The following is an 18053-nucleotide window of genomic DNA, read 5'->3' on the forward strand; positions in this document are numbered from 1 at the left end:
TAAGAAAATGTTTGTTCAACAAGGTTTTATATTGCAACCCCTTGCATGCATTGCGCCGATCACGGCTGCAGCGGCATTCTGGATTGAGTCTCTGGAAGAGAACATTGGTTCAGCTACTCTGGACGACATTACGGACAGGCTTAGAGTCCTTAAACTAGCTAATTCTTTCATTTCGGAGGCCGTAGTACATCTTACTAAACTTACGGCGAAGAATTCAGGATTCGCCATTCAGGCACGCAGGGCGCTGTGGCTAAAATCCTGGTCAGCTGATGTTACTTCTAAGTCTAAATTGCTTAATATACCTTTCAAAGGGCAGACCTTATTCGGGCCCGGGTTGAAAGAGATTATCGCTGACATTACAGGAGGTAAAGGCCATGCCCTGCCTCAGGACAAAGCCAAAGCCAAGACTAGACAGTCTAATTTTCGTTCCTTTCATAATTTCAAAGCAGGAGCAGCATCAACTTCCTCTGCACCAAAACAGGAAGGAGCTGTTGCTCGCTACAGACAAGGCTGGAAACCTAACCAGTCCTGGAACAAGGGCAAGCAGACTAGGAAACCTGCTGCTGCCCCTAAAACAGCATGAATTGAGGGCCCCCGATCCGGGATCGGATCTAGTGGGGGGCAGACTTTCTCTCTTCGCCCAGGCTTGGGCAAGAGATGTTCAGGATCCCTGGGCGCTAGAGATAATATTTCAGGGATACCTTCTGGACTTCAAATACTCTCCTCCAAGAGAGAGATTTCATCTGTCAAGATTGTCAACAATCCAGACAAAGAAAGAGGCGTTTCTACGCTGCGTACAAGAGCTCTTGTTAATGGGAGTAATCCATCCAGTTCCACAATCGGAACAGGGACAGGGGTTTTACTCAAATCTGTTTGTGGTTCCCAAAAAAGAGGGAACTTTCAGACCAATACTGGACTTAAAGATCCTAAACAAATTCCTAAGAGTTCCATCGTTCAAGATGGAGACTATTCGGACAATTTTACCTATGATCCAAGAGGGTCAGTACATGACCACTGTAGATTTAAAAGATGCTTACCTTCACATACCGATTCACAAAGATCATTATCGGTACCTAAGGTTTGCCTTCCTAGACAGGCATTACCAGTTTGTGGCTCTTCCATTCGGATTGGCTACAGCTCCAAGAATCTTCACAAAGGTTCTGGGTGCTCTTCTGGCGGTACTAAGACCGCGGGGAATCTCGGTAGCTCCATACCTAGACGACATTCTGATACAAGCTTCAAGCTTTCAAACTGCCAAGTCTCATACAGAGTTAGTGCTGGCATTTCTAAGGTCACATGGATGGAAGGTGAACGAAAAGAAAAGTTCACTCGTTCCACTCACAAGAGTTCCCTTCCTGGGGACTCTTATAGATTCTGTAGAAATGAAGATTTACCTGACAGAGGACAGGCTAACAAGACTTCAAAGTGCTTGCCGCACCCTTCATTCCATTCAACACCCGTCAGTGGCTCAATGCATGGAGGTAATCGGCTTAATGGTAGCGGCAATGGACATAGTACCCTTTGCACGCTTACACCTCAGACCACTGCAACTGTGCATGCTAAGTCAGTGGAATGGGGATTACTCAGACTTATCCCCTTCTCTGAATCTGGATCAAGGGACCAGAAATTCTCTTCTATGGTGGCTTTCTCGGCCACATCTGTCCAGGGGGATGCCATTCAGCAGACCAGACTGGACAATTGTAACAACAGACGCCAGCCTTCTAGGTTGGGGTGCCGTCTGGAATTCTCTGAAGGCTCAGGGACAATGGAGTCAGGAGGAGAGTCTCCTGCCAATAAACATTCTGGAATTGAGAGCAGTTCTCAATGCCCTCCTGGCTTGGCCCCAGTTGACAACTCGGGGGTTCATCAGGTTTCAGTCGGACAACATCACGACTGTAGCTTACATCAACCATCAGGGAGGGACAAGAAGCTCCCTAGCTATGATGGAAGTATCAAAGATAATTCGCTGGGCAGAGTCTCACTCTTGCCACCTGTCAGCAATCCACATCCCGGGAGTGGAGAACTGGGAGGCGGATTTCTTAAGTCGTCAGACTTTTCATCCGGGGGAGTGGGAACTTCATCCGGAGGTCTTTGCCCAAATACTTCGACGTTGGGGCAAACCAGAGATAGATCTCATGGCGTCTCGACAGAACGCCAAGCTTCCTCGTTACGGGTCCAGATCCAGGGATCCAGGAGCAGTCCTGATAGATGCTCTGACAGCACCTTGGGACTTCAGGATGGCTTACGTGTTTCCACCCTTCCCGTTGCTTCCTCGATTGATTGCCAGAATCAAACAAGAGAGAGCATCAGTTATTCTAATAGCACCTGCGTGGCCACGCAGGACTTGGTATGCAGACCTGGTGGACATGTCATCCTGTCCACCTTGATCTCTACCTCTGAAACAGGACCTTCTGATACAGGGTCCCTTCAAACATCAAAATCTAACTTCTCTGAAGCTGACTGCTTGGAAATTGAACGCTTGATTTTATCAAGACGTGGGTTTTCTGAGTCAGTTATTGATACCTTAATACAGGCTAGGATACCTGTTACCAGAAAGATTTACCATAAGATATGGCGTAAATACCTATATTGGTGTGAATCCAAAGGTTACTCTTGGAGTAAGGTTAGGATTCCTAGGATATTGTCTTTTCTACAAGAAGGTTTAGAAAAGGGTTTATCTGCTAGTTCATTAAAGGGACAGATCTCAGCTCTGTCCATTCTGTTACACAAACGTCTGTCAGAAGTTCCTGACGTCCAGGCTTTTTGTCAGGCTTTGGCCAGGATTAAGCCTGTGTTTAAAACTGTTGCTCCACCATGGAGTTTAAACCTTGTTCTTAATGTTTTACAGGGCGTTCCGTTTGAACCCCTTCATTCCATTGATATAAAGTTGTTATCTTGGAAAGTTCTATTTTTAATGGCTATTTCCTCGGCTCGAAGAGTCTCTGAATTATCAGCCTTACATTGTGATTCTCCTTATTTGATTTTTCATTCGGATAAGGTAGTCCTGCGTACTAAACCTGGGTTCTTACCTAAGGTAGTTACTAACAGGAATATCAATCAAGAGATTGTTGTTCCTTCTTTATGCCCAAATCCTTCTTCAAAGAAGGAACGTCTACTGCACAACCTGGATGTAGTCCGTGCTCTAAAATTTTACTTACAGGCAACTAAGGAATTTCGACAAACGTCTTCTCTGTTTGTCATTTACTCTGGGCAGAGGAGAGGTCAAAAAGCTTCCGCTACCTCTCTTTCTTTTTGGCTTCGTAGCATAATTCGTTTAGCTTATGAGACTGCTGGACAGCAGCCTCCTGAAAGAATTACAGCTCATTCTACTAGAGCTGTGGCTTCCACTTGGGCCTTCAAGAATGAGGCCTCTGTTGAACAGATTTGCAAGGCTGCAACTTGGTCTTCGCTTCATACTTTTTCCAAATTTTACAAATTTGACACTTTTGCTTCATCGGAGGCTATTTTTGGGAGAAAGGTTCTTCAGGCAGTGGTTCCTTCTGTATAAAGAGCCTGCCTATCCCTCCCGTCATCCGTGTACTTTTGCTTTGGTATTGGTATCCCAGAAGTAATGATGACCCGTGGACTGATCACACTTAACAGAAGAAAACATAATTTATGCTTACCTGATAAATTCCTTTCTTCTGTAGTGTGATCAGTCCATGGCCCGCCCTGTTTTTAAGGCAGGTAAATATTTTTTAATTTATACTCCAGTCACCACTTCACCCTTGGCTTTTCCTTTCTCGTTGGTCCTTGGTCGAATGACTGGGAGTGACGTAGAGGGGAGGAGCTATATGCAGCTCTGCTGGGTGAATCCTCTTGCACTTCCTGTTGGGGAGGAGTAATATCCCAGAAGTAATGATGACCCGTGGACTGATCACACTACAGAAGAAAGGAATTTATCAGGTAAGCATAAATTATGTTTTTCTAATAGTTACCACCACACGGGACTTCTGGCAGACAGTTCCTAAGGTGGAGAGAAGAGTTTCTACTCTAGCTAAGCGTACCACTACCTCTGACGAGGACAGTTGTGCTTTTTAGATCCAATGGATAAAAAATGTTTATTCAACAGGGTTTTATCCTGCAGCCCCTTGCATACATTGCTTCTGTCACTGCTGCTGCGGCGTTCTGGGTTGAGTCTCTTGATGAGGCTTTACAGTTAAGCGACTCCATTGGATGAATATATTTGACAAGCTTATGCTAGCCAATTCCTTTGTTTTCTGATGCCTTGTTCATTTGACTAGACTAACGGCTAAGAATTCTGTTTTTTACTATACTGGCGCGCAGAGCGCTATGGCTTATATCATGGTCAGCTGTCGTGACTTTAATAAATAAGCTACTTAACTTCCCTTCAAGGGGCAGACCCTATTCGGGCCTGGTTTGAAGGAGATTATTGCTTATATCACTGGAGGAAAAGGTCATGCCCTTCCTCAGGATAGGTCCAAATCAAGGGCAAAAAAAAAAAAAAAGTCTAATTTTCGTGCCTTTTAAAAACTTCAGGGCAGGTGTGGCATCCTCTTCCTCTAAGGCAAAACAAGAGGGAATTTTTGCTCAGTCAAAGGCGGTCTGGAGACAATCGGACCTGGAACAAAGATAAGCAGGCCAAGGAGCCTGCTGGTGCCTCTAAGGCAGCATGAAGGAACGGACCCCTATCCGGTAACGGATCCTATAGGGGGCAGACTTTCATTCTTCGCCCAGGCGTGGGCAAGAGATGCCCAGGATCCCTAGGCATTGGAATTTATATCCCAGAGATATCTTCTGGATTTCAAAGATTCCCCCCCCAAAAAAGGGGAGATTTCGCCTTTCACAATTATCTGCAAACCAGATAAAGAAGGAGGCATTCTTACATTGTGTACGAGATCCATCCAGTTCCAAGAGAGGAACAGGGACAGAGTTTTTACTCAAATCTGTTTGTGGTTCCCAAGGAGAGGGAACCTTCAGACCTATTTTGGATCTAAAGATCTTAAACAAATTCCTCAGAATTCCGTCATTTAAGATGGAAACTATTCGTACCATCTTAACTATGATCCAGGAGAGTCAATAGAGGACTACAATGGATTTGAAGGATGCTTATCCTCACATTGTGATGCATAAAGATCACCATCGTTTTTCAGGTTTGCCTTTCTAGACAGGCATTACCAGTTTGTAGCTCTTTCCTTTGGGATATCTACAGCCCCAAGAATCTTTATGGAGGTTCTGGGGTCGCTTTGGCGGTCCTTAGACCGCGGGGCATAGAAGTGGCCCCTTATTTAGACGACATCCTGATACAGGCGTCAAACATCCAAATTGCCCAGTCTCATACGGACGTAGTACTGGCATTTCTGAGATCACATGGGTGGAAAGTGAACAAGGAAAGAGTTCTCTATCCCCAATCTCAAGGGTTTCCCTCCTAGGGACTCTGATAGATTCTGTAGAAATGAAAATTTACCTGACGGAGTCCAGGTTGTCAAAGTTTCTAAATTTCTGCCGTGTTTTTTCATCCCATCCGCGCCCTTCGGTGGCTCAGTACATGAATGAAATCGGCTTAATGGTAGCGGCAAGGGACATAGTACCGTTTGCACGTCTACATTTCAGACCGCTGCAACTATGCATGCTCAGTCAGAGGAACGGGGATTACACAGATTTGTCCCCCTGTTAAACCTGGACCAAGAGACCAGAGATTCTCTTCTCTGGTGACTATGTCGGGTCCATCTGTCCAAGGGTATGACCTTCCGCAGGTCAGATGGGACAATTGTTACAATAGATGCCAGCCTTTTAGGTTGGGATGCAGTCTGGAACTCCCTGAAGGCTCAGGGATAGTGGACTTAGGAGGAGACCCTCCTTCTAATAAATATTCTGGAACTGGGAGTGATATTCCATGCTCTTCAGACTTGGCCTCAGTTAGCAACTCTGAGGTACATCATACTCAGTCGGACAATATACACGACTGTGGCTTACATCAGCCATCAAGGGGGAACAGAAGTTCCCTAGCGATGTTAGAAGTCTTACAATAATTCACTGGACAGAGACTCACTCTTGTCTATCAGCTATCCATATCCCAGGTGTTGAGAACTGGGAGGTGGATTTTCTAAGTCGTCAGACTTTTCTTCCGGGGGAGTGGGATTTCCTCCGGAGGTCAAGACCAAGCAGGAGAGGGCTTTGGTGTTTTTGACAGCGCCTGCGTAGCCACGCAGGACCTGGCATGCAGATCTGGTGGACATGTCATCCTTTCCATCACGGTCTCTGCTTCTGAGACAGGTCCCTCTACCTCAGGGTCCTTTCAACCATCTAAATAGAATCAATCTGAGATGGACTGCCTGGAGACTGAACGCTTGATGTTATCAAAGCATGGCTTCTCCGAGTCAGTCATTGATACCTTAATACAGACATGAAAGCCTGTCTCTAGGAAAATTGAACATAGATATGGTGTAAATATCTGATTGTTATGAATCCAAGGGTTACTCATGGAGTAAAGTCTGGATTCCCAGGATATTATCTTTTCTCCAAGATGTTTTTGAGAAAAGGGTTGTCAGCTAATTCCTTAAAAGGGGACAGATTTTTACTCTGTCTATTTTTTTGCACAAGCGTCTGGCAGGTATTCTAGACGTTCAGGCATTTGGTCAGGCTTTTGTTAGATCCAAGCCTGTGTTTAAAACTGTTGCTCCGCCATGGAGCTTAAACCTGATTCTTAAGGTTCTTCAAGAAGTTCCGTTTGAACCTTTTTTGTTCCATAGATATCAATCTTTATCTTGGAAAGTTCCTTTTGGGTAGCTAATTCCTCGACTCGTAGAGTCTCCAAGTTATCTGTGTTACAATGTGATTCTCCTTATCTGGTCCTTCGTACGGATAAGGTAGTCCTGCGTACCAACCTGGGTTTTTTCCTAAGGTGGTATCTAACAAGTACATCACTCAAGAGATAGTTGTTCCATGCTTGTATCCTAATCCTTCCTCAAAGAAGGGAACGTCTATTACACAATATTGGACGTGGTTTGTGCTTTAAAGTTTTACTTACAAGCTACTACAGTTTTCATCAAACGTTCACCTTGTTTGTTGTCTATTCTGGACAGAGGAGAGGTCAAAAGACTTCAGCAGCCTCTCTGTCTTTTTGGTTAAAAAGCATAATTCATTTAGCTTATGAGACTGCTGGACAGCAGCCTCCTGAAGGGATTACAGCTCATTCTACTAGAGCTGTGGTTTTCACTTGGGCCTTTTTTAAATGTGGCTTCTGTTGAACAGATTTACAAGACGGAGTCTTGGTCTGCGCTTCATACTTTTCAAATTTAACAAATTTGATACCTTGCTTCTTCGGAGGCTATTTTTGGGAGAAAGGGTTTTTTTACAGGCAGTGGTAACTTCCGTTTAAGTACCTGCCTTGTCCCTCCCATCATCCGTGTACTTTAGCTTTGGTATTGGTATTCCATAAGTAATGGATGATCCGTGGACTGGATACACTTAACAAGAGAAAACATAATTTATGCTTACCTGATAAATTTATTTCTCTTGTAGTGTATCCAGTCCACGGCCCGCCCTGTCACTTTAAGGCAGGTCATTTTTTAATTTGAACTACAGTCACCACTGCACCCTATGGTTTTTCCTTTCTCTGCATGTTTTCGGTCGAATGACTGAATATGGCAGTTAGGGGAGGAGCTATATAGCAGCTTTGCTGTGGGTGGACTCTTGCAGCTTCCTGTTGGGAAGGAGAATATATTCCATAAGTAATGGATGATCCGTGGACTGGATACACTACAAGAGAAATAAATTTATCAGGTAAGCATAAATTATGTTTTTGCTAGATTTTAATGCTCAAATTATTGTTTTAAAATATTTTAATATTGTAACTGTTTACAACAGAGGAATTGTCATGAATAAATATTGATAAATAGTTCTAACCTTAGCCTCCATTGTTGGCGCCTGGATACACTATTTACACTTAATCCATTTAGGTGGCAGCTAGGTACCACCGCTCCGGGCATACAAGGTCTAGTTGGCGCTGAGATACACCTACACTTAAACATTGTTAAAGGGACATGAAACCCAATTTTGTCTTTCATGGTTCAGACAGAACATGCAGTTTTAAACAACTTTCCAATTCACTTCTGTTATCTAATTTGCTTTGTTTTCTTAGTATTATTTGTTCAAAGGTATTCCTAGCTATGCTTTGAAGCAGTAGTGTATTACAGGAAGCTAGCTGCTGATTGGTGGTTGCACATATATGCCTCTTGTCATTGGTTCATCCATTGTTTTCAGCTTGTTGCTCCTTCAACTTAGGATACTAAGAGAATGAAGCAAATTTTATAATAGAAGTAAATTAGAAAGTTATTTAAAATTGTATCTTCTATCGAAATCAGGATAGAACATTTTTGGGTTTGATGTCCCTTTAAAGTCATCTCTAAAGTAGCAATGCACTACTGGGAGTTAGCTGATGATTGGTGGCTGCTCACATCCATGCACTACTGAGATATAGTGAATGCATCTGTTGAACCATGGACAAGAGGCATATTTGTGTACCCACCAATCACCAGCTAGCTTCCAGTAGTGTATTGATGCCGCTGAGCCTAAATAGGTATGGTTTTCAACAAAGGATAAAAGCATGCAAAGAGAACAAAGTAATATTGATGATATAAGTAAATTTGGAAAGTATCTTAAAATTGCATGCTCTATCTGTTTAATTTTCATATCCTTTATCCAGCTGTTTTTTTTTTAATTTTATTTTTTTATTAAAGGGACATGAATATCAAAATTAAACTTTAATAATTTAGATAAATTATGTAGTTTAAACTTTCGGATTGACTTCTTTTATCAAATTTACTTTGTTTCTTGGTAGGCTCAGTAGTGTAAGAGTGTTTTGATCACTATATAGCAACAGTTTGCAACAATGTTTGTAATAAGTGCAAACGCTGTTGCCATGCAGTACTCAAGACACTCTCTTTAACAAGGTTACTGAGAAATACAAAGTAAATCTACTTAGTTTTTTTCATTCGTTTTTTAATCGTATCATCTACCTAAATCTTAAGTTATTTTTGACTTTCATGTCCCTTTTAGACATTGCTATTACAATACAAAACCAAGTCTGAATATACGTATATAACTGAATTCTTGCACATGCTCAGTAGGAGCTGCAGCCTCAGAAATAGTGCATATAAAACGATTGTGCACATTTTTGATAATGGAAGTAAATGAAAAAGTTTTTTGTTTTTTTAAATTACATGCTCTATCTGAACTTTAATTTTGACTTCAGTGTTCCTTTAAGGGGACATTAAACTCATAGTTACAAAATAAAATGTTTAATAATGCAACTGTGCCACATACTTTCATTATTTATTTTGCCTACTTTTTCTGCAGTTTACCTCTAATAGCCAAGAAGGAATGGGGTGTATCCTACAATTCATTATTGATTGATTAGTGCAGTAGCTTATTTGTATCTGTCTTAATTAGCCACAGCAAAATAAATAACATACCTATTTAGGAGCCTTTCAAGGTGTATATCCATTGACTACAAAATAATGGAATTTAAAAATAAAAAAAGTAAAATGTAATTTTGTTATTGTTGTATACTTTATGTAAAAACTTACTTTAATGTCCGTCAGGTCCAAGCAGAAGTTCCTGGCTCTCCAATTTTTGTTATGAGATTAGCCAAACAATCGCGTCATTTGGAAGTGCAGATTCTCGCCGATCAGTATGGCAACGCCATATCTCTCTTTGGGCGTGACTGCTCCGTGCAGAGACGTCACCAGAAAATCATTGAAGAAGCTCCTACATCGATAGCTACAGCCTCAGTGTTTGAGCAGATGGAACAGGTAGGTGTAACGTGACACTTAGACAAACATTCAACTGCGTGTTCTTGTACCTAAATATGCACAGAGAGAATATCAAACAGCCAGCGATATCATTCTGGTCTTTCTGCAAATTCACACTGGCTAAAAAATGAAAGCATTCATATTTATTGACCGGAATGGCTGCCCCCTGTTTCTAAGTATTGTTACTCTAGTCCGCTGTATATATTTAGTATTTTTTTTTTGTTTAACAAAATAATTAAACATTTTATTATTGTTATCATTGATATACTATATACTGTACCAGTGCTTCTTAAACTGGGGGCTGGGACCTTCTGGAGATCCCTTAAAAAAATTTGGGGGTCACCATGACATTTGATAATGTACTGTAAGTGAGCGTATGTATGATTGAGTGAGTGAGAGTGTGTGTATCTATGATTGTGTGTATATTGAGTGAGTGAGTGAGTGTGTGTTTGTGTATGAGTGAATAACTGTTTTCCATATTTTGCTTAATGTGAGGTATGCTGAAAGCTAATTTTGTTCCTTTTATAACTTTTCAAATGAGTGGGCGTTGCTTATCACCAAACACTTGGAAGAAGCCTACACGGAAGGTGCAGGGAATTAGACAGAGTCTAACTGTTAGTGATTAGCAATGGCTACGAAAGTTGAATTTACCTATTTTCGCTAATAATCACCTCACTTTTATAGTATATGGATGTATAAAAAAAAACATTTTATACCCATCTAACAAAGGGTTTGTTTTGGGCTATATTATAATTATAGGGGGTCACAGAAAATTTTCCATTGCAAAAAGGGGTTGCCAGGTGAAACAAGTTTAGGAAGCTCTGCTATATACAATAGCAAAGGAATTATAGTAGAGTTCACCGCTCTACTTTTTAAAGCCAGTTGCCATCTGTTGTAAAGATTAAAGTGTTATTTGGGCTTTTGCTGATGTTACATACAAATTATTATATTTCTTATTATTATTATATAATAAACTGTCCAAGACCTCCTCAGCTTATTGTCCATGACCTCTGTCCAATTGCTGCATGACCTTGAATGTTCTGCCTAGCACTGATTTTCATAACTCGCTGTGTATAGAAGCTATGGAGCTATCAGTTTCCATCAACAAAATTCTTAGCAGTGCTGAGTATTAGTTCTGCAGAAAGGTCATGCACAAAACATTCAGTAATGCTAGTTGTAATAATAGTTGTAAATATTTTACTACTAATTCTAATGTTATGATTAATAGTCATTAAGACATTTAAACCGTTATTGGGTTATCAATTTTTAACAGATGCTTCTGTTCCCCCAAATTTTCAATTAAACTAATTATGTTTGTGCTGGCTTGTCCATCTTAATAACCAATTTAGCTATGGCAATTGTCCCTATCAGTATTTAGAGAAAGAGAAGCATTCAACCATAAATTAACAATGGTTCAGTATCTTGTTCTCTGGCGGGTCCCCACCTAGGAGCAGCCTCTTGTAGCCCAATTGTACTTTTCACAGAGGAGAACTTTCCTGAAGTATATAAAAATTAAAAAGATGGTCCAACCCTAAAATAACCAGGCATTCATTTTCTGAACATGGCAGCCTCAGATGATTGCTTTGGCCTCCTGTGGCCCTCATCAATGAAGCCATATCACTCTAGGCACACTGGGCAGTGAGTCCATATCTGATGTCCACCATGACCCTATCAGCACATGCCAGAGTGCAGATTTATCAAAGGGAATACCCCTATCAGATGCAGGCTCACTTTATGTAAGCCTAAAACTGGTATTTATGAAGCAACGGTGGAAACCACTGCTTCCTAAACCCTTTCTGGCATTTCATAGTAAGATTTTCCAAGCTTTCAGTGAATGAGTGCCATAGCCATTTTCTTCATAGTGATCACTTATTGAAATTGTGTATAGAGAAGACTCTTGTTTGAAGGACAGGACAGAATTTAGGGGTCTTTACATGAACATTAAAGGGACTCTGAACCCAATTTTATTTCTTTCGTGATTCAGATAGAGCATGCACTTTTAAGCAGCTTTCGAATATACTCCTATTATCAATTTTTCTTTGTTCTCTTGTTATCTTTATTTGAAAAAGAAGGCATCTAGGCTATTTGTTTGGTTCAGAACCCTGGAAATCACTTGTTCATTAGTGGATGAATTTATCCACCAATCAGCAAGAACAACCCAGATTGTTCACCAAAAATGGTCCGGCATCTAAACTTACATTCTTGCATTTCAAATAAAGATACCAAGAGAATGAAGAAAATTTGATAATATGAGTAAATTAGAAAGTTGCTTAAAATCGCATGCTCTTTCTGAATGGCGAAAGAAAAAATTTGGGTTCAGTGTCCCTTTAATGAGTTGTTATGTTCAGTTACTTTAAATGGACATTCAAATGAAAGAAAAATTACTGTGAATGTGAAAGTGCAGTATAAACTAAAAAGAGTTTACATGAAAAATGCTTCTTAGAACTGTTTTAATAGATTTTGAATGCTTGTGCATGTCTCATCCCTATGGAGATATTTCTCACTGGCTGAGGAGGGCACCTCCCACACATAGGTGGAAAAGTGACCCTATACAACCATACAAACAAAAAAAGGTCCTTGATTGTTTTTTGTTTTTTTATTAGACAATTAAAGGGATAGGAAAGTGAAAATTAAACTTGCATGATTCAGATAGAGAATGTCATTTTAAGACACTTTTAAATTCACTTCTAGTTTCAAATGTGCTTCGTTCCCTTAGTATCCCTTGTTAAAAAATGAATACGCACATATCATACACTAGTGGGAGCTGCTGCTAATTGGTGCCTGCACACATTTGTCTCTTGTGATTGGCTAAATAGATATTTTCAGCTTCCTGTCAGTTGTGCAATGCTGTCCCTTCAGCAATGGATAACAATAGAAAGAAGAAAATTTGATAATATAATTAAATTCGAAAGTTGTTTAAAATTGTATGTTCTATCTGAATCATAACAGAAAATTTTGGGGTTTACTATCCCTTTAACATTTTATTCAAAGAAAAAAAACAAAAAACAACTGTATGCTGTAAATGAAAAAAAAAATAATTATGTGCAAAAATGTTCTGTTCTGATTCGTAACTGCATGTGATTTTACTGTTAAACACATAGTTAAAGTGCCACTTGGAGAACTGCTGGTTCCAGCCACTGAGCCAATCGGCAGCGGCAGTTACACAGCTTAATTGTGCTACTGCCGCTGCTGATGGACTCATCTGCTGTAACCGCTTGGGAATGGCAGTTCTTTGAAGCCCCTGAACAGTACTTTAATTATGTACTGTAATTATGCACTTTTGCGAGGGTTTATCATATAACATAGTAGAGTTGCAAGTTCTAAAATTACAGGCTCTTAAGAATTAGAGCATGTCATTTTTGCACTATAATTCCAAGATACAGAGAGATAATTGAATCTTGCAGTGTGTGTGGCCCTTATGAACTGAGTTTGGGCACCTTTGATTAAACTTGAAGCTTTGCCATTTAGAGAACCTGGGCCCTCACCTGGTCATCGGAGTACAATTAGTGATCTGTCAATTAACTAAATCCTACTCATTTTACATATTGCAGTGTGCTGTGAAGCTTGCCAAGATGGTGGGATATGTGAGTGCTGGGACGGTAGAATATCTCTACAGTCAAGATGGTAGCTTTTACTTCCTGGAGTTAAACCCCCGTCTTCAGGTGGAACACCCATGCACTGAGATGATTGCTGATGTGAATCTGCCGGCTGCACAACTCCAGGTAAAATCCCAGAAATCTCTGGATACCCTTGTTTTTGGATGCTTTAGTAAGAGACTGCTAACCAAACCCTGGGTTATAAGGACTTAAAGGGATACCCATATACTAAATCACTTGAACATGATGCAGTGTAACTGTAAAAAGCTAACAAGTAAATATCACCTAAACATCTTTATATGAAAAGGGAAGATATTTTACCTAAAAAATTCTTCAGTTTACAATAGTTAGTGTTCTTTGAACAGTTATGCTTCAGCTGCTGTCAGTTGCATATTGAGAAAAAAAACAGCCAATCGCCTTCATCAGTGATAATTTCACACTTTGCTTTACTTCGATCTCGTGAGATTTCACTTTAATATTGCGAGATTTCATAGTACACTTCATGAAACTGAGGAGGGAAATAACATGACTGTGCCAGCAAAATGCCTGATGCACGCTACATTACAAGTCCCGGTACAAGCATCCTGATTGTCTGCTTTCAGTCTCTTTACAATGGGAAGTGGCTACGGAGGAATTTTTCAGGTAAAATACCTTCCTTTTTTTGCATAGAGATGTTCATGTTATTATTTTTAGTCAGCTTTGTACAACTATGATGCATCACTTTCAAGTGCTTCAACATTTGCATATCGTCCCTTTAAAGGGATTGTGTACTTTTTTTGCCTCTAAAAATGTGAAGAAAAAATATGTTTGCATTTTAATTGAAGCTAACATGGCAGTATCAATTGCATACTTATTGCTAATGCTTACTGGCTTATAGGTACCTTCCAACTAACACTCATTGGCTATAAAGTACTTGTACCTAATGCTAACTAGCCGATAGGTACTTCCTACTATTGTGCATTGGTTTATAGGTACTTCTTGCTACAACAGCAATTCCGAAAAAGTTGGGACAGTATGGAAAATGCAAAAAAACAAACAAAAAGAGTCATTTGGAAATTCAATTCACCTTGTACTATATTGAAAAGACATTATTTGATGTTTTACATTGTGAATTTAATGTATTTTTGAAAATATTCACTCATTTAAAATCTGATGACTGCGACACGCTCCAAAAAAGTTGGTACAGGGGCAATTCAGGAGTAATAATAATAATATGTGACAAGTTGAAATAAGAAGGTGATGTGAAACAGGTGAAGCAATTATGTAATCATAGAATATAAGGAGCCTCCAAAAAAGGCATAGTCCTTCAAGAGCAAGGATGGGTCGAGGCTCGCCAATCTGCCAACAGAAGCGTCAGTGAATAATCCAACACTTTGAAAACAACATTCTACAAAGACAAATCGGTAGGATTTTGGGCCTTTCACCTTCTACAGTGTTCAATATATTGAAAAGATTCAAGGAATTCAGTTAAATCTCTGCGCGTAAAGGGCAAGGCAGAAAACCACTTCTGAATGCGCATGATCTCTTATCCCTCAGCCGTCTCTGTCTCAAAAACCATCATGAGTCTGTAATGGATATCCTGACATGGGCTCGGGAATACTTTGGTAAACCTTTGTCAGTCAACACCATTCGCCGCAGCATTCACAGATGCAAGTAAAGGCCTTACTATGCAAATCAGAAGCCATACATCAACACTGTCTAGAAGCATGGCCAACTTCTCTGGGCTTGGTCTCATCTGAGATGGACAGTAGCACAGTGGAATCGTGTTTTCTGGCCCGACGAGTCAACATTTCAAATAGTTTTTGGAAAAAAACAGCCGTCATGTTCTCAAGGCCAAAGAGGAAAAGGACCATCTAAGCAACAGGTCCAAAAGCCAGCATGGTATGGGAGTGTGTCAGTGCCCATGGCATGGGTAACTTGCACATCTGTGAGGGCACCATTAATGCAGAAAGATATGTATACATTTTGGATCAACATATGCTACCATCCAGACGTAGTCTTTTCTAGGGATGTCCCTGCATTTTCCAGCAGGACAAAGCCAAATCACATTCTGTTTGGATTACAAGTGCATGGTTGCATAAGCAGAGAGTGTGGGTGCTTGCATGGCCTGCCTGCACTCCTGACCTGTCTTCGATTGAGAATGTGTGGCGCATTATGAAGTGCAAAATAAGGCAACGAAGGCCCCGTATAGTTGCGCAGCTGAAGACATGCATAATGGATGAATGGCCGAAAATTCTGCTTGCTAAACTTAACCAACTAGTGTCTTCAGTGCCCAAACGCTTAATAACTGTTATTAAAAGAAAAGGTGATGTTACACTGTGGTAAACAATCGACTGTCACCAACTTATTTGGAGTGTGTTGCAGTCATCAGCTTTGTGTATATTTTAAAAAATACATTAAAGGACCAGTAAACGCAGTAGATTTGCATAATCAACAAATGCAAGATAACAATACAATGCAATAGCACTTAGAGGGGTAGTTATCAACGTGTCTACCTCAAATACTCTGGAATTTCACAGCGTATTTGAGGCGAGGCTGATTCGCCTTAGTTATCAAGCGCTAGACACCGGCAAAAGTAGAATTTTGTGACGTAAGCTTCGATCCGCCGGACTCCAGATCGATTCTTACGTCACTCCAGATGTTCCGCACACAAGTGCGGCACAATCTGACTACTTTTGCTAGTTATCAAAAAACTAGCAGGTACGCTCGGCACTTTTCCGGCCCAGCGTACCTGGTTTTCAAACTGCCGCCCTGGAGGCAGCGGATCCCATAGGAATCAATGGGAGTCTGACCATAGCGAAAGTTCAGGTTCGCTGCTGCCAGATATCCCATTGATTCCTATGGGAGCTGTCTACACCTAACACCCTAACATGTACCCCGAGTCTAAACACCACTAATCTGTCCCCCTACACCGCCGCAACTAAATAAATGTATTACCCCCTAAACCGCCGCTCCCGGAGCCCACCGCCACACTAATAAACTGTTTAACCCCTAAACCGCCGCTCCCGGCACCCCACCGCAACTATATTAAACATGTTAACCCCCTATACCGGCGCCCCCGGAGCCCCCTGCAACTAAATAAAGTTACTAACCCCTAAACCGCCACTCCTAGACCCCGCCGCCACCTACATTATACCTAGTAACCCCTATCCTGCCCCCCTATACCGCCGCCACCTATAATTAAGTTATTAACCCCTATCCTGCCGATCCCGTACCTCGCCGCACCTAAATAAATAGTTTAACCCCTAAACCGTTGCTCCCGGACCCCCTACACCGTCGCCACCTATAATAAATGTATTAACCCCTATCCTGCCCCCCCCTACACCGCCGCCACTGTAATAAAATGATTAACCCCTAAACCTAAGTCTAACACTAACCCTAACACCCCCCTAACTTAAATATTAATTAAATAAATCTAAATAAATTTAACTCTTATTAACTAAATGAATCCTATTTAAAACTAAATACTTACCTTTAAAATAAACCCTAATATAGCTACAATATAAATAATAATTATATTGTAGCTATCTTAGGATTTATTTTAACTAGGTACAATAGCTATTAAATAGTTATTAACTATTTAATAGCTACCTAGTTAAAATAAAGAGAAATTTATCTGTAAAATAAAAACTAACCTAAGTTTCAATTACACCTAACACTACACTATACTTAAATAAATTATTCCTATTTAAAACTAAATATTTACCTGTAAAATAAACCCTAAGATAGCTACAATGTAATTAATAATTACATTGTAGCTATTTTAGGATTTATATTTATTTTACAGGTAACTTTGTATTTATTTTAGTTAGTTAGAATAGTTATTAAATAGTTATTAACTATTTAATAACTACCTAGCTAAAAGAAATACAAAATTACCTGTAAAATAAATCCTAACCTAAGTTACAATTAAACCTAACACTACACTATTATTAAATTAAATAAATTAATTAGTTACAAATAACTACAATTAAATACAATTAAATAAACTAACTATTGTACAAAAACTAAAAAAAGCTAAGTTACAAAAAATAAAAAAAATAAGTTACAAACATTAAAAAAATATTACAACAATTTTAAGCTACTTACACCTAATCTAAGCCCCTTAATAAAATAACAAAGCCCCCCAAAATAAAAAAATTCCCTACCCTATTCTACATTAAAAAGTAAACAGCTCTTTTGCCTTACCAGCCCTTAAAAGGGCCTTTTGCGGGGCATGCCCCAAATAAAACAGCTCTTTTGCCTGTAAAAGAAAAATACAACACCCCCCCCCCCCCAACATTAAAACCCACCACCCACATACCCCTAATCTAACCCAAACCCCCCTTAAATAAACCTAACACTACCCCCCTGAAGATCATCCTACCTTGAGCCGTGTTCAGCCAGCCGACCACCGATGGAACCAAAGAGGAGATCCGGAGCGGCAGAAGTCATCATCCAAGGGGCGCTGAAGAAATCTTCCATCCGATGAAGTCATCATCCAGGTGGCGCTGAAGAAATCTTCCATCCGATGAAGTCATCATCCAGGCGGCGTCTTCAATCTTCATCCATCCGGAGCGGAGCCATCTTCAGAAGAGCCTACGCGGATCCATCCTCTTCTTCCCGACGACTAACGACGAATGACGGTACCTTTAAGTGACGTCATCCAAGATGGCGTCACTCGAATTCCGATTGGCTGATA

The 18053-nt window shown here is 40.4% G+C and overlaps 1 protein-coding gene across 1 annotated transcript in view; it reads left to right on the forward strand.

Annotated features, from left to right (window-relative positions):
• Positions 1-18053, forward strand: part of ACACA (acetyl-CoA carboxylase alpha) — a 1007059-nt gene that overhangs the window by 154790 nt on the left and 834216 nt on the right. The window contains exons 10-11 of the mRNA XM_053706820.1: positions 9567-9776; positions 13328-13498. Coding sequence (XP_053562795.1) covers positions 9567-9776; positions 13328-13498 — 381 coding nt within the window. The remainder of the gene's footprint in view (positions 1-9566; positions 9777-13327; positions 13499-18053) is intronic.

Source organism: Bombina bombina, chromosome 3, assembly GCF_027579735.1.
Source record: "Bombina bombina isolate aBomBom1 chromosome 3, aBomBom1.pri, whole genome shotgun sequence".
Taxonomy (NCBI): Eukaryota; Metazoa; Chordata; class Amphibia; order Anura; family Bombinatoridae; genus Bombina; species Bombina bombina.